Source organism: Phalacrocorax carbo, chromosome 25 (assembly GCF_963921805.1).
Source record: "Phalacrocorax carbo chromosome 25, bPhaCar2.1, whole genome shotgun sequence".
In the NCBI taxonomy this organism is placed as follows: domain Eukaryota; kingdom Metazoa; phylum Chordata; class Aves; order Suliformes; family Phalacrocoracidae; genus Phalacrocorax; species Phalacrocorax carbo.
In genome coordinates, this window is record NC_087537.1 from 6,979,728 (window position 1) to 6,993,578 (window position 13,851).

At 57.1% G+C, this 13,851-nt stretch overlaps 1 protein-coding gene and 1 pseudogene across 1 annotated transcript; both read right to left on the reverse strand.

Moving 5' to 3' along the window:
* Positions 1 to 285: 285 nt before the first annotated feature.
* Positions 286 to 600, reverse strand: LOC135317335 (feather keratin Cos1-1/Cos1-3/Cos2-1-like). The gene has a single exon (XM_064473425.1). The coding sequence runs from the start codon at positions 598 to 600 to the stop codon at positions 286 to 288; it is 315 nt and encodes a 104-aa protein (XP_064329495.1).
* Positions 601 to 7,523: 6,923 nt separating this feature from the next.
* Positions 7,524 to 8,361, reverse strand: LOC135317397 (feather keratin Cos1-1/Cos1-3/Cos2-1-like; annotated as a pseudogene).
* Between the last annotated feature and the right edge of the window lie 5,490 nt (positions 8,362 to 13,851).

The window sequence follows — 13,851 nt, forward strand, 5'->3', positions numbered from 1 at the left end:
AAGGAGGTGGTTCACAGAGAGCAGCAGGGGCAGCCACTAAGATGCGGTGGAGCTCCTGCAGGGTGTCCATCTGCCCGCCCTGCAGAGGGAGGGAGGCCAACAGGTCCCCGCTAGGCTGGTGTGGGGAGGCGGTGACAGGAAAGGTAAAGAAGAGAGAGAAGGGATTAGAAGAGCAAAACAGTGGCCCGAGGAGGTGAATACAGTGCCCTGAAGCTCTGTCTCCTGTCCAGCAGCACCATGTTCTGAGGTCTTGGAAGTTCTTGGCCAAAGTTGTTGCCAGCCGCTTTAGCAGGGTCGACATCTGCTGCCACAGTAGCGGTTCGTAATGCAGGAGAGGTCAAAGCCCCCGGAGGAGATGGGCACTCCATCACAGCTCAGGATGCTGCCAACAGCAGCGGAGGTGGAGGAGCCCACCACGGTGCTCTGTGGGAAGGAGCTGAGGATGGGGCCGGGCAGGGTCACCACCACGGGGGAGGGCTCGATGACGACGATGGAGTTCTGGCACTGCCTGACACAGGGCTCATTGCAGCTGTTGGCCAGCGGGGTCGGGCCGCAGGGCGAGCAGGGCTGGCAGGGCTGGCACTGGTCGTAGCAGGACATGTCTCTGGTCCAACGGTGCACCTGGGAGAGAGGGCAGGGGGAAGAAGCAGAGCACAGGGATACATGAGGGGCAGCGCTGCACCCAACCACAGTGGAGCCAAGGCACCTCCTGGCCCAGCACGCGCTGCCCAGCCCAAAGGCCACGAGCCACCTCAACTAAGTCCCAGCCCCTCTCTCTGGAAGACCTCCTCTCCCCTTCCCTCTCCCATGAGAATCAGTTCCCAGCCCTGGGCTAGGACAGCCCATATCGGCTGAGGCACCCATCGAGGAAAGACCTGATCCTGAAGGAGGAGGAGGAGGAGACGAGGCTTCACTCTCACCTGATTCCCAAGGAGAAGGAGGCGAGAGAAGTGGATGAGAGGGCAGAGAGTTGGGCTGCCTTTTATAGTAGACCTGCATTGCCTGAGGCCCAGAGGCACCCTTTGGGGAAGTAATAATTTTCTGACAAGCTCACGTCAAATGCGGACCATCCCGGCCAATGGTACGGGCTGTGTCCTGGCTTCCTGCACTGCTGCCTTTTCATTTCCTGGCTTACGCCACGTGCTTTCCCAGATGAAGGCTTCTGTAAGTGCTGGGATGAGAGGCCTGAGGATTTCCAGGATGGAAACACGTCAGCACAGGCAGAAGACTCGGATCAAGTGCTGGCAGCCTGCCGTGCAGGCAGGTGATGATGTGCACCTGGGTCATACCCGTGGGCTTGTTTGTGGCAAAGTTTGCAGGAAATGGGCATCGCTCTCATGCTTCTTGTCCGGGTGCACAAAGGCTCCCATGTGAGAGGTCATGTCACATCTAGCCCCCAGCATCTGCTCAGCAGAGTCCACAGTTGCGGATGTGGACTTGGTGATTGACGGTCGGACTTGGTGATCTTTTGGGGTCTTTTCCAACCTTGACGAGTCTATGTTTTCCTGGCTTGCGTTACGTGAGCATACAGATTTTGGCGTGCTCCCATGGAGGCACGCACGAGCACACGTCGGTCAGCCTGTACTTGTGTGAGCCTCATCATGGGGACGTGCGCAGGTCACAGCAGGGGGACTGTCCCGTGGTGCGTCCAGGAGAACTGCAGAGTAGCACGTTGCCCTTGCCAGAAGGAGCCCATCTGCAGCTGAACGGTGGTGCCTTTGGCCTGGCAGAGAGCTGCTCAGAGAACCAAAATGCACTCCCTTATGCCCTCTCGCGTCCTCCCTTTCTTGCTTTACGTACGGGGAGAAAGAGCAAGAAAGCCTGCCCGCCTATGCAGGCCGTTATCCTGGCATTGTATCCCCTGACGGGGCAGTGTTGCTGGTGACTGGGCGGGACAGAGGCTCCTCATGTCCACGCCAATGCCACCACTCAGCCTGGTGCTGAGTGAGGCAGGGCCTACGACCTCGCACCGAGTGGTTACTGGAGCGAAGGGACCAGGGTCCAGATGATGCTCTGCTGTGAGACGTGGGACTGACTTTCTGGGTGGCACAGGGAGAGTCAGGCAGCTGAGGACGCCTTTGGTGTTGAAGCACCAGGAGTCCCATGCTCCCCACAGAAACCTGAATCTGAGGGCACAGCACCTGTGTCTAGGAAGGCAGGGACATGTGCTTCAGGGCCCAACTGCAGAAACTCTGCTGCTGTTTCATGAGGGAGGTCAGGCAAGTTCCCTCTTTGTGACAGAGGCTGCAGGTACCTTGTAAGGGACCTAAGTGCGTCCTCCACCCTAGTCTGCCTTGTCTTTGCTCCAGCTTAGAGGCAGTGTAACCGAGGGCCACCCTTCTCCCTTTGTTGACCTTGCTGAGATCATGTCCAGGTGGTGCTGCTGGGAGGCTTCAGCCAGGCCTGACTGCCCTTCCCATGGGAGCCGCTTTCAAACTCAAGTTCAAGGACATTAGATAGCTGTCATATTAGAGCACTTATTCAAACTCTTTAAGCGTGAGGAATAATACCATTTCTCTTAAGCTTATTCAGCATTCCATCCGTGCCTTACTGAAGCCTGGACTGGTTCCTCTCTCTTGGAATTCGTACCCCTCTAACTGTGCCTCATACTCTCTTGGACCCGCTGCAGCCTGTTTCTGTGGCAAGGCTTTGGGAGGTGGGGAAGAAGGGTGCAGGGGTGCCCCCTGTGAGAAGAATCCAGTGGCTACCGCCATGTCTGACAGAGCCAGTTCCAACCGGCTCCAACACGGACTATCTGCTGCACAGCGCTGAGCCCGTTAGCAATGCTGGCTAACACATCTTAGAGAAAGGGCAAAAGCCTACACAGGAAATGAGGAATGGAGAGAGTAAACCATTTGAGAAACAGTCCCGCAAACACCAAGGCCAGAGGAAAGGGAGGAGGAGGAGGAGGAGGAGGTGCTTCAGGCAATGGTGCAGAGATTGCTGGGCAACCTGTGGGAGAGACCACGGTGGAGCAGACATCCACATGGAGGATCCCGCGCTGGACCAGGAGCCCATGGAGGATCCCACGCTGGACCAGGTGGATATCCCCTGCTGGAAGTGTGGCCTGTGCAGAGCCCACGCTGAAGCAGGCTCCTGGCACCAACTGCGGGCCCTGGAGGACCCCCATGCCGGGGCAGTCTTATCCGGAAGGACTGCAGGCCGTGGACTGGACCTATGATGGAGCTGGTCTTGAAAGACTGCAGCCTATGGGAAGGACTCATGCTGGAGCAGAGAAAAATGTGAGGAGAAAAGAGTGGCAGGAAGGAACTGTTGTGTCCTGCCACAACGCTCCCCCATTCCACAGTACACTGTGCGGCTTGCGGGTGGAGGAGATGGAGAGCCATGAACGAAGGAGGGAAGTCGAGGCTGTGAAAAAGAGGTGGGCATGGAGGTGTTTTAGAGGGTTTTGGTCTGTTTCTCACCATCCTGCTCTATTTGTAATTGGCACTATGTTAAATGAATCTTCCCCAAGTCGAGCCTGCTTTAAGGGTGGCAGCATTTGGTAAGTAATCCCCCTGTCTTTACCTTGACCCACAACCTTACTTTCACCTGACTTTCTCCTTACTATCTCCTTCTGCCCTGTGGAGGAGGGAGCGTGAGAGATCAGCCGGGTGTGTTTGGAAGCCAGCCAAGGTCTCCCTGGTTCTGCAACAACTATGGTAATTAGAAGTGCCATGTGTGCTTTTTACATTGCCATGCTTTTCTTTTTTTCCTGCTTCCTATCTATGCCATCAGGAGCAGTCTCTTCCTCCCACTGTTGTTCCCTTCAGAGGACGGTGGGCAGTGATGTCAGGTGGCCTTTGTGCTTGTGTACCTGGGCACCAGTGGCAGGTTTAGAGCCATGGGCAGAGCACAGCTCACCAAACCTCCTGCCGTAGCCTCAAATGTACAAGGAGTCCCCACGGTCTGCGCGGGAGGAAAGCCGTGAATGGGAGCTACTCTCTTGATGACCTGCTGTGCTGGTTTTGGCTGAGAAGGGGTTAATTCTCCTCCGGGGTGGGGTGGGGGGTGGGGGGGTGGGGGTGTCGACAACCTTTCCAGCTTCCCGCGCTCTGCCGCGTCGGCGGGAGGCTGGGAGGGGCAAGGCCACGGCCGGGGCGGCTGACCCCGACTGGCCAATGGCATGTTCGTTCCATACCATGTGACACCATGACCAGTATAGCAAGGGGGGGCAATCTGCGGCTCAGAGGAGGCGTGGCTTTGGGTCGGCGGGCGGTGAGCGCTTGCGTCGCTTGTGGTCTCTTTCGGCGGTTCATTCCCCTCCCCTCTCCCTTCCCCTCCCCCCCACCCCGCGTTTCGCGCCTCTCGTTGTTCTCCTTACGTTGCATTTTTGTTGTTGTTTCTTTTAATTTTAATTATTTCACTGTTCTTATCCCAACCCACGAGCGTTACCCTTCTGATTCTCTCCCCCATCTACCGGTGGGGGAGTGAGCGAGCGACTGTGTGGGGCTGAGCTGCCGGCTAAACCACGACACCTGCTCTCTTCAGCTCTTTCTGACACTGCTAGGAAGAGTCCTGCATGACAACTGGTGACAGAGAAGAAACACCCACTCCCTTGGCTGCCTCAGACCCCCTCCACCTTGCATTTCTTTCCCCAACCATCCAGCCCCTCACTGGCTCTCTTTCCCAGCCCGTTCCCTCTCAACGTCTCCCAGGCAGGTCAGTGCAGATGATCTCGGCTGTCTTTGTAGGCCCAAATTTCTGAGGTTCAAGCACCAAAGGCTGTTCTCCACGAGCGGTAGGCTTCAGGGGAGGAGGGACCTAGGAGAAGGGGCCCAGTACAGTTCTCTTCTCTTGGCAGCCTGGCAGGAGGCCCTTCTGTGCAAGGCTGAGCTGTGGGCAAAGGCCCTCAGCACTCCCGTGGCAGCCCTATTTCCCCTACGCGCCCAGAGATCTGCACCCAAAGATCCTCTTTCTGAGAGGGGCTGGGGTTGGTGGCCCGAGGGAAAAGAGAAGGTGGTGAGAGAGCTTCTGCCATGGAACTGTTCTTCCCTCGCGCGCCAGGATGGGATTGTACTTGCCGTGAGCTGCAGAGAGAGAGCCTGGGCTCTTCTGGTCGGTGCTCTCTCTACAGTACCATGGGAGGAAGGGTCAGTCGCTCACCTGTGTCTTCTTTTAGGCCCATGCAAGAAACCTTTTTTGTCCTGGAGGTGCTCGTTCTGATGGGAGGTGGGGATGTGCAGTGCGCCAGGCACCTCAGCCTTGCAAATCTGTGCAACCACCCGCTGGGCCGCACGGGGCACTGCATGGTGTGGCAGAGGAAGAGGGGATCTGCCCTAGCTATCGTTGCCCTTGGATGTTCTCACTGATTATTCACCCGATTAACACCTGGCTCAGACGCTGGTGCCGTTGGTGGAAGTTTGGGGATTTTTTGATCGTGGGAAGGTTCATACAGAAAGCAGCCTTCCAGCTCTTCAAGGAGTTAGTCAGCAGGACCCCCTGGGAAGAGGTCCTCAGGGACAAGGGAACAGAAGTGCCGGCAGACCTTGGAAGGTGCATTCCATAGAGCACAGGAGCTCTCAGTTGCCAGGTGTAAGAAATCCGGCAAGGAAGGGAAGAGAGCAGTACGGCTGAGCTGAGATATGCTGGTCAAACTAATGAGCAAGAGGGAACCGCGCAAGCAGTGGAAGCAGTGGAAGCGGGGACAGGCAAGGGATGCAAAGAATAACTAAAGGGCTTCTACAGGTACGACAGCCAGAAAAAGAAGGCTAAAGAAAGTGCACCCGCCCTGCTGAACAAGAATGGTTGCCTAGTATCAAGAGACGAGGAGAGAGCTGAGGTACTCAACAACTTTCTTGCCTCAGTCTTGGCTGGTAGCCTCTCTCCTCAACCCTCTCAAGCCAATGGACCGCAGGATGGAGACGAGGGGGCTAAAGCCCCTCCCACCACCTGAGGAACCGGAACACCCACAAGCCTATGGGACCTGACGAGATGCATCCCAGAGTCCTGAGGGAATTGGCTGGTGGAGCTGCCAAGACACTCTCCATGGTCTCGAAAGGCCATGGCAGTCAGGTGAAGTCCCTGGGGAGTGGAAGAAGGGAAAGAGTGTGTCCATCTTTGAAAAGGGTAGAAAGGAGAACCTGGGGAGCTACCGTCCTGTGAGCCTCACCTCTGAATGGGAAGGGGGGTTGCGGACTCTGCGTTACACATAGTCTCTGCCACTCCTTCCTCTTCACGCTGCTCCCCTGCTCCACGGTGGGGTCCCACCCACGGGAGAAGGTCCTTCACAAAATTCTCCAACGTGGGTCCTTCCACCGGGCTGCATTTCTTCACGGGCTGCTCCACCGTGGGTCCCCCACGGGGTCACAGCTCCTGCCAGAGGACCTGCTCCAGCGTGGGCTTCTCTCCGCAGGAGGGCAGTTCCTGCCAGGAACCTCTTCCAGTGCAAGCTCTTTACGGGGTCACAGTGTCCTTCACGGTACATCCACCGGCTCCGGGGTGAGGTCCTCCGTGGTCAGCCCACGACCTGAGGGCAGGAAGGGCATGAGTGGAACCTCACACGGTTCGTGGGGCGCTGTGTGCCCGAGATGTTATTGTGCGCCAAGCGGTGCCTCCAGGAGTTCCTTTTCTGCTCCCAGGAGACCACGGATGGATGCCAGGATTTAGAGCATTGCCTGCGGCTGAAGGCCAAGGTCCAAAAGGAACTTTCAAAGTATAACTGAAAAGCATAACTAGATGTTAGCATTAACAGTCATTTGCGCCACAAGGCATTTGCGCAGGGAAGGTGGACAGCTGAAACAAGCCATGAGGGCCTTGTGGGGGTGTTGGCTTCGCAGGGAGTGTGGCCGATACTAATCCTGACTTGTGCATTACCTCCGGCCTGCCTATCTGGAGAGCAGCTGGGCCCTGCCAGGTGCTGAAGGGCTATAGGAGGTCGCTATCTCACCTGCCTGTGCCCATGTGTACCGGCCACGGGCTCTAGATGGCGTAATGCAGTGGAGGGGAAGGTGGAGAGGAGGCTGTGGGCTGTCCGTGTGCATTCTTGTCTTCCCATTCCCCACTCCTGCCGCCCTTTGGAGACATGCTCTCGCTGATAGCCATTGGCTGTGGAGTAGCCAGGGTTGTCTTTGTTAGCTCCAGGGGAAAGGGCACAAACCAAAATCTACTGCGGTGAGTCCCACCCTCCCCTTGCTCCACCTCTTCCCTGAGCAGACTGGAAGAGCTGCCGCAGAAGGAAGGAGGACTCGCAGGCCCAAGCTTGGATGCAGCACAACTTTAATGAGTCCAAAGAAGAAAAGGAGGTGGTTCACAGAGAGCAGCAGGGGCAGCCACTAAGATGCGGTGGAGCTCCTGCAGGGTGTCCATCTGCCCGCCCTGCAGAGGGAGGGAGGCCAACAGGTCCCCGCTAGGCTGGTGTGGGGAGGCGGTGACAGGAAAGGTAAAGAAGAGAGAGAAGGGATTAGAAGAGCAAAACAGTGGCCCGAGGAGGTGAATACAGTGCCCTGAAGCTCTGTCTCCTGTCCAGCAGCACCATGTTCTGAGGTCTTGGAAGTTCTTGGCCAAAGTTGTTGCCAGCCGCTTTAGCAGGGTCGACATCTGCTGCCACAGTAGCGGCTGGTAATGCAGGAGAGGTCAAAGCCCCCGGAGCTGATGGGCACTCCATCACAGCTCAGGATGCTGCCAACAGCAGCGGAGGTGGAGGAGCCCACAACGGTGTTCTGTGGGAAGGAGCTGAGGATGGGGCCGGGCAGGGTCACCACCACGGGGGAGGGCTGGATGATGACGGTGGAGTTCTGGCACTGCCTGACACAGGGCTCATTGCAGCTGTTGGCCAGCGGGGTCGGGCCGCAGGGCGAGCAGGGCTGGCAGGGCTGGCACTGGTCGTAGCAGGACATGTCTCTGGTCCAGCGGTGCACCTGGGAGAGAGGGCAGGGGGAAGAAGCAGAGCACAGGGATACATGAGGGGCAGCACTGCACCCAACCACAGTGGAGCCAAGGCACCTCCTGGCCCAGCACGCGCTGCCCAGCCCAAAGGCCACGAGCCACCTCAACTAAGTCCCAGCCCCTCTCTCTGGAAGACCTCCTCTCCCCTTCCCTCTCCCATGAGAATCAGTTCCCAGCCCTGGGCTAGGACAGCCCATATCGGCTGAGGCACCCATCGAGGAAAGACCTGATCCTGAAGGAGGAGGAGGAGGAGACGAGGCTTCACTCTCACCTGATTCCCAAGGAGAAGGAGGCGAGAGAAGTGGATGAGAGGGCAGAGAGTTGGGCTGCCTTTTATAGTAGACCTGCATTGCCTGAGGCCCAGAGGCACCCTTTGGGGAAGTAATAATTTTCTGACAAGCTCACGTCAAATGCGGACCATCCCGGCCAATGGTACGGGCTGTGTCCTGGCTTCCTGCACTGCTGCCTTTTCATTTCCTGGCTTACGCCACGTGCTTTCCCAGATGAAGGCTTCTGTAAGTGCTGGGATGAGAGGCCTGAGGATTTCCAGGATGGAAACACGTCAGCGCAGGCAGAAGACTCAGATCAAGTGCTGGCGGCCTGCCGTGCAGGCAGGTGATGATGTGCACCTGGGTCATACCTGTGGGCTTGTTTGTGGCAAAGTTTGCAGGAAATGGGCATCGCTCTCATGCTTCTTGTCCGGGTGCACAAAGGCTCCCATGTGAGAGGTCATGTCACATCTAGCCCCCAGCATCTGCTCAGCAGAGTCCACAGTTGCGGATGTGGACTTGGTGATTGACGGTCGGACTTGGTGATCTTTTGGGGTCTTTTCCAACCTTGACGAGTCTATGTTTTCCTGGCTTGCGTTACGTGAGCATACAGATTTTGGCGTGCTCCCATGGAGGCACGCACGAGCACACGTCGGTCAGCCTGTACTTGTGTGAGCCTCATCATGGGGACGTGCGCAGGTCACAGCAGGGGGACTGTCCCGTGGTGCGTCCAGGAGAACTGCAGAGTAGCACGTTGCCCTTGCCAGAAGGAGCCCATCTGCAGCTGAATGGTGGTGCCTTTGGCCTGGCAGAGAGCTGCTCAGAGAACCAAAATGCACTCCCTTATGCCCTCTCGCGTCCTCCCTTTCTTGCTTTACGTACGGGGAGAAAGAGCAAGAAAGCCTGCCCGCCTATGCAGGCCGTTATCCTGGCATTGTATCCCCTGACGGGGCAGTGTTGCTGGTGACTGGGCGGGACAGAGGCTCCTCATGTCCACGCCAATGCCACCACTCAGCCTGGTGCTGAGTGAGGCAGGGCCTACGACCTCGCACCGAGTGGTTACTGGAGCGAAGGGACCAGGGTCCAGATGATGCTCTGCTGTGAGACGTGGGACTGACTTTCTGGGTGGCACAGGGAGAGTCAGGCAGCTGAGGACGCCTTTGGTGTTGAAGCACCAGGAGTCCCATGCTCCCCACAGAAACCTGAATCTGAGGGCACAGCACCTGTGTCTAGGAAGGCAGGGACATGTGCTTCAGGGCCCAACTGCAGAAACTCTGCTGCTGTTTCATGAGGGAGGTCAGGCAAGTTCCCTCTTTGTGACAGAGGCTGCAGGTACCTTGTAAGGGACCTAAGTGCGTCCTCCACCCTAGTCTGCCTTGTCTTTGCTCCAGCTTAGAGGCAGTGTAACCGAGGGCCACCCTTCTCCCTTTGTTGACCTTGCTGAGATCATGTCCAGGTGGTGCTGCTGGGAGGCTTCAGCCAGGCCTGACTGCCCTTCCCATGGGAGCCGCTTTCAAACTCAAGTTCAAGGACAGTAGATAGCTGTCATATTAGAGCACTTATTCAAACTCTTTAAGCGTGAGGAATAATACCATTTATCCTAAGCTTATTCAGCATTCCATCCGTGCCTTACTGAAGCCTGGACTGGTTCCTCTCTCTTGGAATTCGTACCCCTCTAACTGTGCCTCATACTCTCTTGGACCCACTGCAGCCTGTTTCTGTGGCAAGGCTTTGGGAGGTGGGGGAGAAGGGTGCAGGGGTGCCCCCTGTGAGAAGAATCCAGTGGCTACCGCCATGTCTGACAGAGCCAGTTCCACCCGGCTCCAACACGGACTATCTGCTGCACAGCGCTGAGCCCGTTAGCAATGCTGGCTAACACATCTTAGAGAAAGGGCAAAAGCCTACACAGGAAATGAGGAATGGAGAGAGTAAACCATTTGAGAAACAGTCCCGCAAACACCAAGGCCAGAGGAAAGGGAGGAGGAGGAGGAGGAGGAGGTGCTTCAGGCAATGGTGCAGAGATTGCTGGGCAACCTGTGGGAGAGACCACGGTGGAGCAGACATCCACATGGAGGATCCCGCGCTGGACCAGGAGCCCATGGAGGATCCCACGCTGGACCAGGTGGATATCCCCTGCTGGAAGTGTGGCCTGTGCAGAGCCCACGCTGAAGCAGGCTCCTGGCACCAACTGCGGGCCCTGGAGGACCCCCATGCCGGGGCAGTCTTATCCGGAAGGACTGCAGGCCGTGGACTGGACCTCTGATGGAGCTGGCCTTGAAAGACTGCAGCCTATGGGAAGGACTCATGCTGGAGCAGAGGAGGAGGAGAGAGATGTGAGGAGATGTGAGGAGAAAAGAGTGGCAGGAAGGAACTGTTGTGTCCTGCCACAACGCTCCCCCATTCCACAGTACACTGTGCGGCTTGCGGGTGGAGGAGATGGAGAGCCATGAACGAAGGAGGGAAGTCGAGGCTGTGAAAAAGAGGTGGGCATGGAGGTGTTTTAGAGGGTTTTGGTCTGTTTCTCACCATCCTGCTCTATTTGTAATTGGCACTATGTTAAATGAATCTTCCCCAAGTCGAGCCTGCTTTAAGGGTGGCAGCATTTGGTAAGTAATCCCCCTGTCTTTACCTTGACCCACAACCTTACTTTCACCTGACTTTCTCCTTACTATCTCCTTCTGCCCTGTGGAGGAGGGAGCGTGAGAGATCAGCCGGGTGTGTTTGGAAGCCAGCCAAGGTCTCCCTGGTTCTGCAACAACTATGGTAATTAGAAGTGCCATGTGTGCTTTTTACATTGCCATGCTTTTCTTTTTTTCCTGCTTCCTATCTATGCCATCAGGAGCAGTCTCTTCCTCCCACTGTTGTTCCCTTCAGAGGACGGTGGGCAGTGATGTCAGGTGGCCTTTGTGCTTGTGTACCTGGGCACCAGTGGCAGGTTTAGAGCCATGGGCAGAGCACAGCTCACCAAACCTCCTGCCGTAGCCTCAAATGTACAAGGAGTCCCCACGGTCTGCGCGGGAGGAAAGCCGTGAATGGGAGCTACTCTCTTGATGACCTGCTGTGCTGGTTTTGGCTGAGAAGGGGTTAATTCTCCTCCGGGGTGGGGTGGGGGGTGGGGGGGTGGGGGTGTCGACAACCTTGCCAGCTTCCCGCGCTCTGCCGCGTCGGCGGGAGGCTGGGAGGGGCAAGGCCACGGCCGGGGCGGCTGACCCCGACTGGCCAATGGCACGTTCGTTCCATACCATGTGACACCATGACCAGTATAGCAAGGGGGGGCAATCTGCGGCTCAGAGGAGGCGTGGCTTTGGGTCGGCGGGCGGTGAGCGCTTGCGTCGCTTGTGGTCTCTTTCGGCGGTTCATTCCCCTCCCCTCTCCCTTCCCCTCCCCCCCACCCCGCGTTTCGCGCCTCTCGTTGTTCTCCTTACGTTGCATTTTTGTTGTTGTTTCTTTTAATTTTAATTATTTCACTGTTCTTATCCCAACCCACGAGCGTTACCCTTCTGATTCTCTCCCCCATCTACCGGTGGGGGAGTGAGCGAGCGACTGTGTGGGGCTGAGCTGCCGGCTAAACCACGACACCTGCTCTCTTCAGCTCTTTCTGACTCTGCTAGGAAGAGTCCTGCATGACAACTGGTGACAGAGAAGAAACACCCACTCCCTTGGCTGCCTCAGACCCCCTCCACCTTGCATTTCTTTCCCCAACCATCCAGCCCCTCACTGGCTCTCTTTCCCAGCCCGTTCCCTCTCAACGTCTCCCAGGCAGGTCAGTGCAGATGATCTCGGCTGTCTTTGTAGGCCCAAATTTCTGAGGTTCAAGCACCAAAGGCTGTTCTCCACGAGCGGTAGGCTTCAGGGGAGGAGGGACCTAGGAGAAGGGGCCCAGTACAGTTCTCTTCTCTTGGCAGCCTGGCAGGAGGCCCTTCTGTGCAAGGCTGAGCTGTGGGCAAAGGCCCTCAGCACTCCCGTGGCAGCCCTATTTCCCCTACGCGCCCAGAGATCTGCACCCAAAGATCCTCTTTCTGAGAGGGGCTGGGGTTGGTGGCCTGAGGGAAAAGAGAAGGTGGTGAGAGAGCTTCTGCCATGGAACTGTTCTTCCCTCGCGCGCCAGGATGGGATTGTACTTGCCGTGAGCTGCAGAGAGAGAGCCTGGGCTGTTCTGGTCGGTGCTCTCTCTACAGTACCATGGGAGGAAGGGTCAGTCGCTCACCTGTGTCTTCTTTTAGGCCCATGCAAGAAACCCTTTTTGTCCTGGAGGTGCTCGTTCTGATGGGAGGTGGGGATGTGCAGTGCGCCAGGCACCTCAGCCTTGCAAATCTGTGCAACCACCCGCTGGGCCGCACGGGGCACTGCATGGTGTGGCAGAGGAAGAGGGGATCTGCCCTAGCTATCGTTGCCCTTGGATGTTCTCACTGATTATTCACCCGATTAACACCTGGCTCAGACGCTGGTGCCGTTGGTGGAAGTTTGGGGATTTTTTGATCGTGGGAAGGTTCGTACAGAAAGCAGCCTTCCAGCTCTTCAAGGAGTTAGTCAGCAGGACCCCCTGGGAAGAGGTCCTCAGGGACAAGGGAACAGAAGTGCCGGCAGACCTTGGAAGGTGCATTCCATAGAGCACAGGAGCTCTCAGTTGCCAGGTGTAAGAAATCCGGCAAGGAAGGGAAGAGAGCAGTACGGCTGAGCTGAGATATGCTGGTCAAACTAATGAGCAAGAGGGAACCGCGCAAGCAGTGGAAGCAGTGGAAGCGGGGACAGGTAAGGGATGCAAAGAATAACTAAAGGGCTTCTACAGGTACGACAGCCAGAAAAAGAAGGCTAAAGAAAGTGCACCCGCCCTGCTGAACAAGAATGGTTGCCTAGTATCAAGAGACGAGGAGAGAGCTGAGGTACTCAACAACTTTCTTGCCTCAGTCTTGGCTGGTAGCCTCTCTCCTCAACCCTCTCAAGCCAATGGACCGCAGGATGGAGACGAGGGGGCTAAAGCCCCTCCCACCACCTGAGGAACCGGAACACCCACAAGCCTATGGGACCTGACGAGATGCATCCCAGAGTCCTGAGGGAATTGGCTGGTGGAGCTGCCAAGACACTCTCCATGGTCTCGAAAGGCCATGGCAGTCAGGTGAAGTCCCTGGGGAGTGGAAGAAGGGAAAGAGTGTGTCCATCTTTGAAAAGGGTAGAAAGGAGAACCTGGGGAGCTACCGTCCTGTGAGCCTCACCTCTGAATGGGAAGGGGGGTTGCGGACTCTGCGTTACACATAGTCTCTGCCACTCCTTCCTCTTCACGCTGCTCCCCTGCTCCACGGTGGGGTCCCACCCACGGGAGAAGGTCCTTCACAAAATTCTCCAACGTGGGTCCTTCCACCGGGCTGCATTTCTTCACGGGCTGCTCCACCGTGGGTCCCCCACGGGGTCACAGCTCCTGCCAGAGGACCTGCTCCAGCGTGGGCTTCTCTCCGCAGGAGGGCAGTTCCTGCCAGGAACCTCTTCCAGTGCAAGCTCTTTACGGGGTCACAGTGTCCTTCACGGTACATCCACCGGCTCCGGGGTGAGGTCCTCCGTGGTCAGCCCACGACCTGAGGGCAGGAAGGGCATGAGTGGAACCTCACACGGTTCGTGGGGCGCTGTGTGCCCGAGATGTTATTGTGCGCCAAGCGGTGCCTCCAGGAGTTCCTTTTCTGCTCCCAGGAGACCACGGATG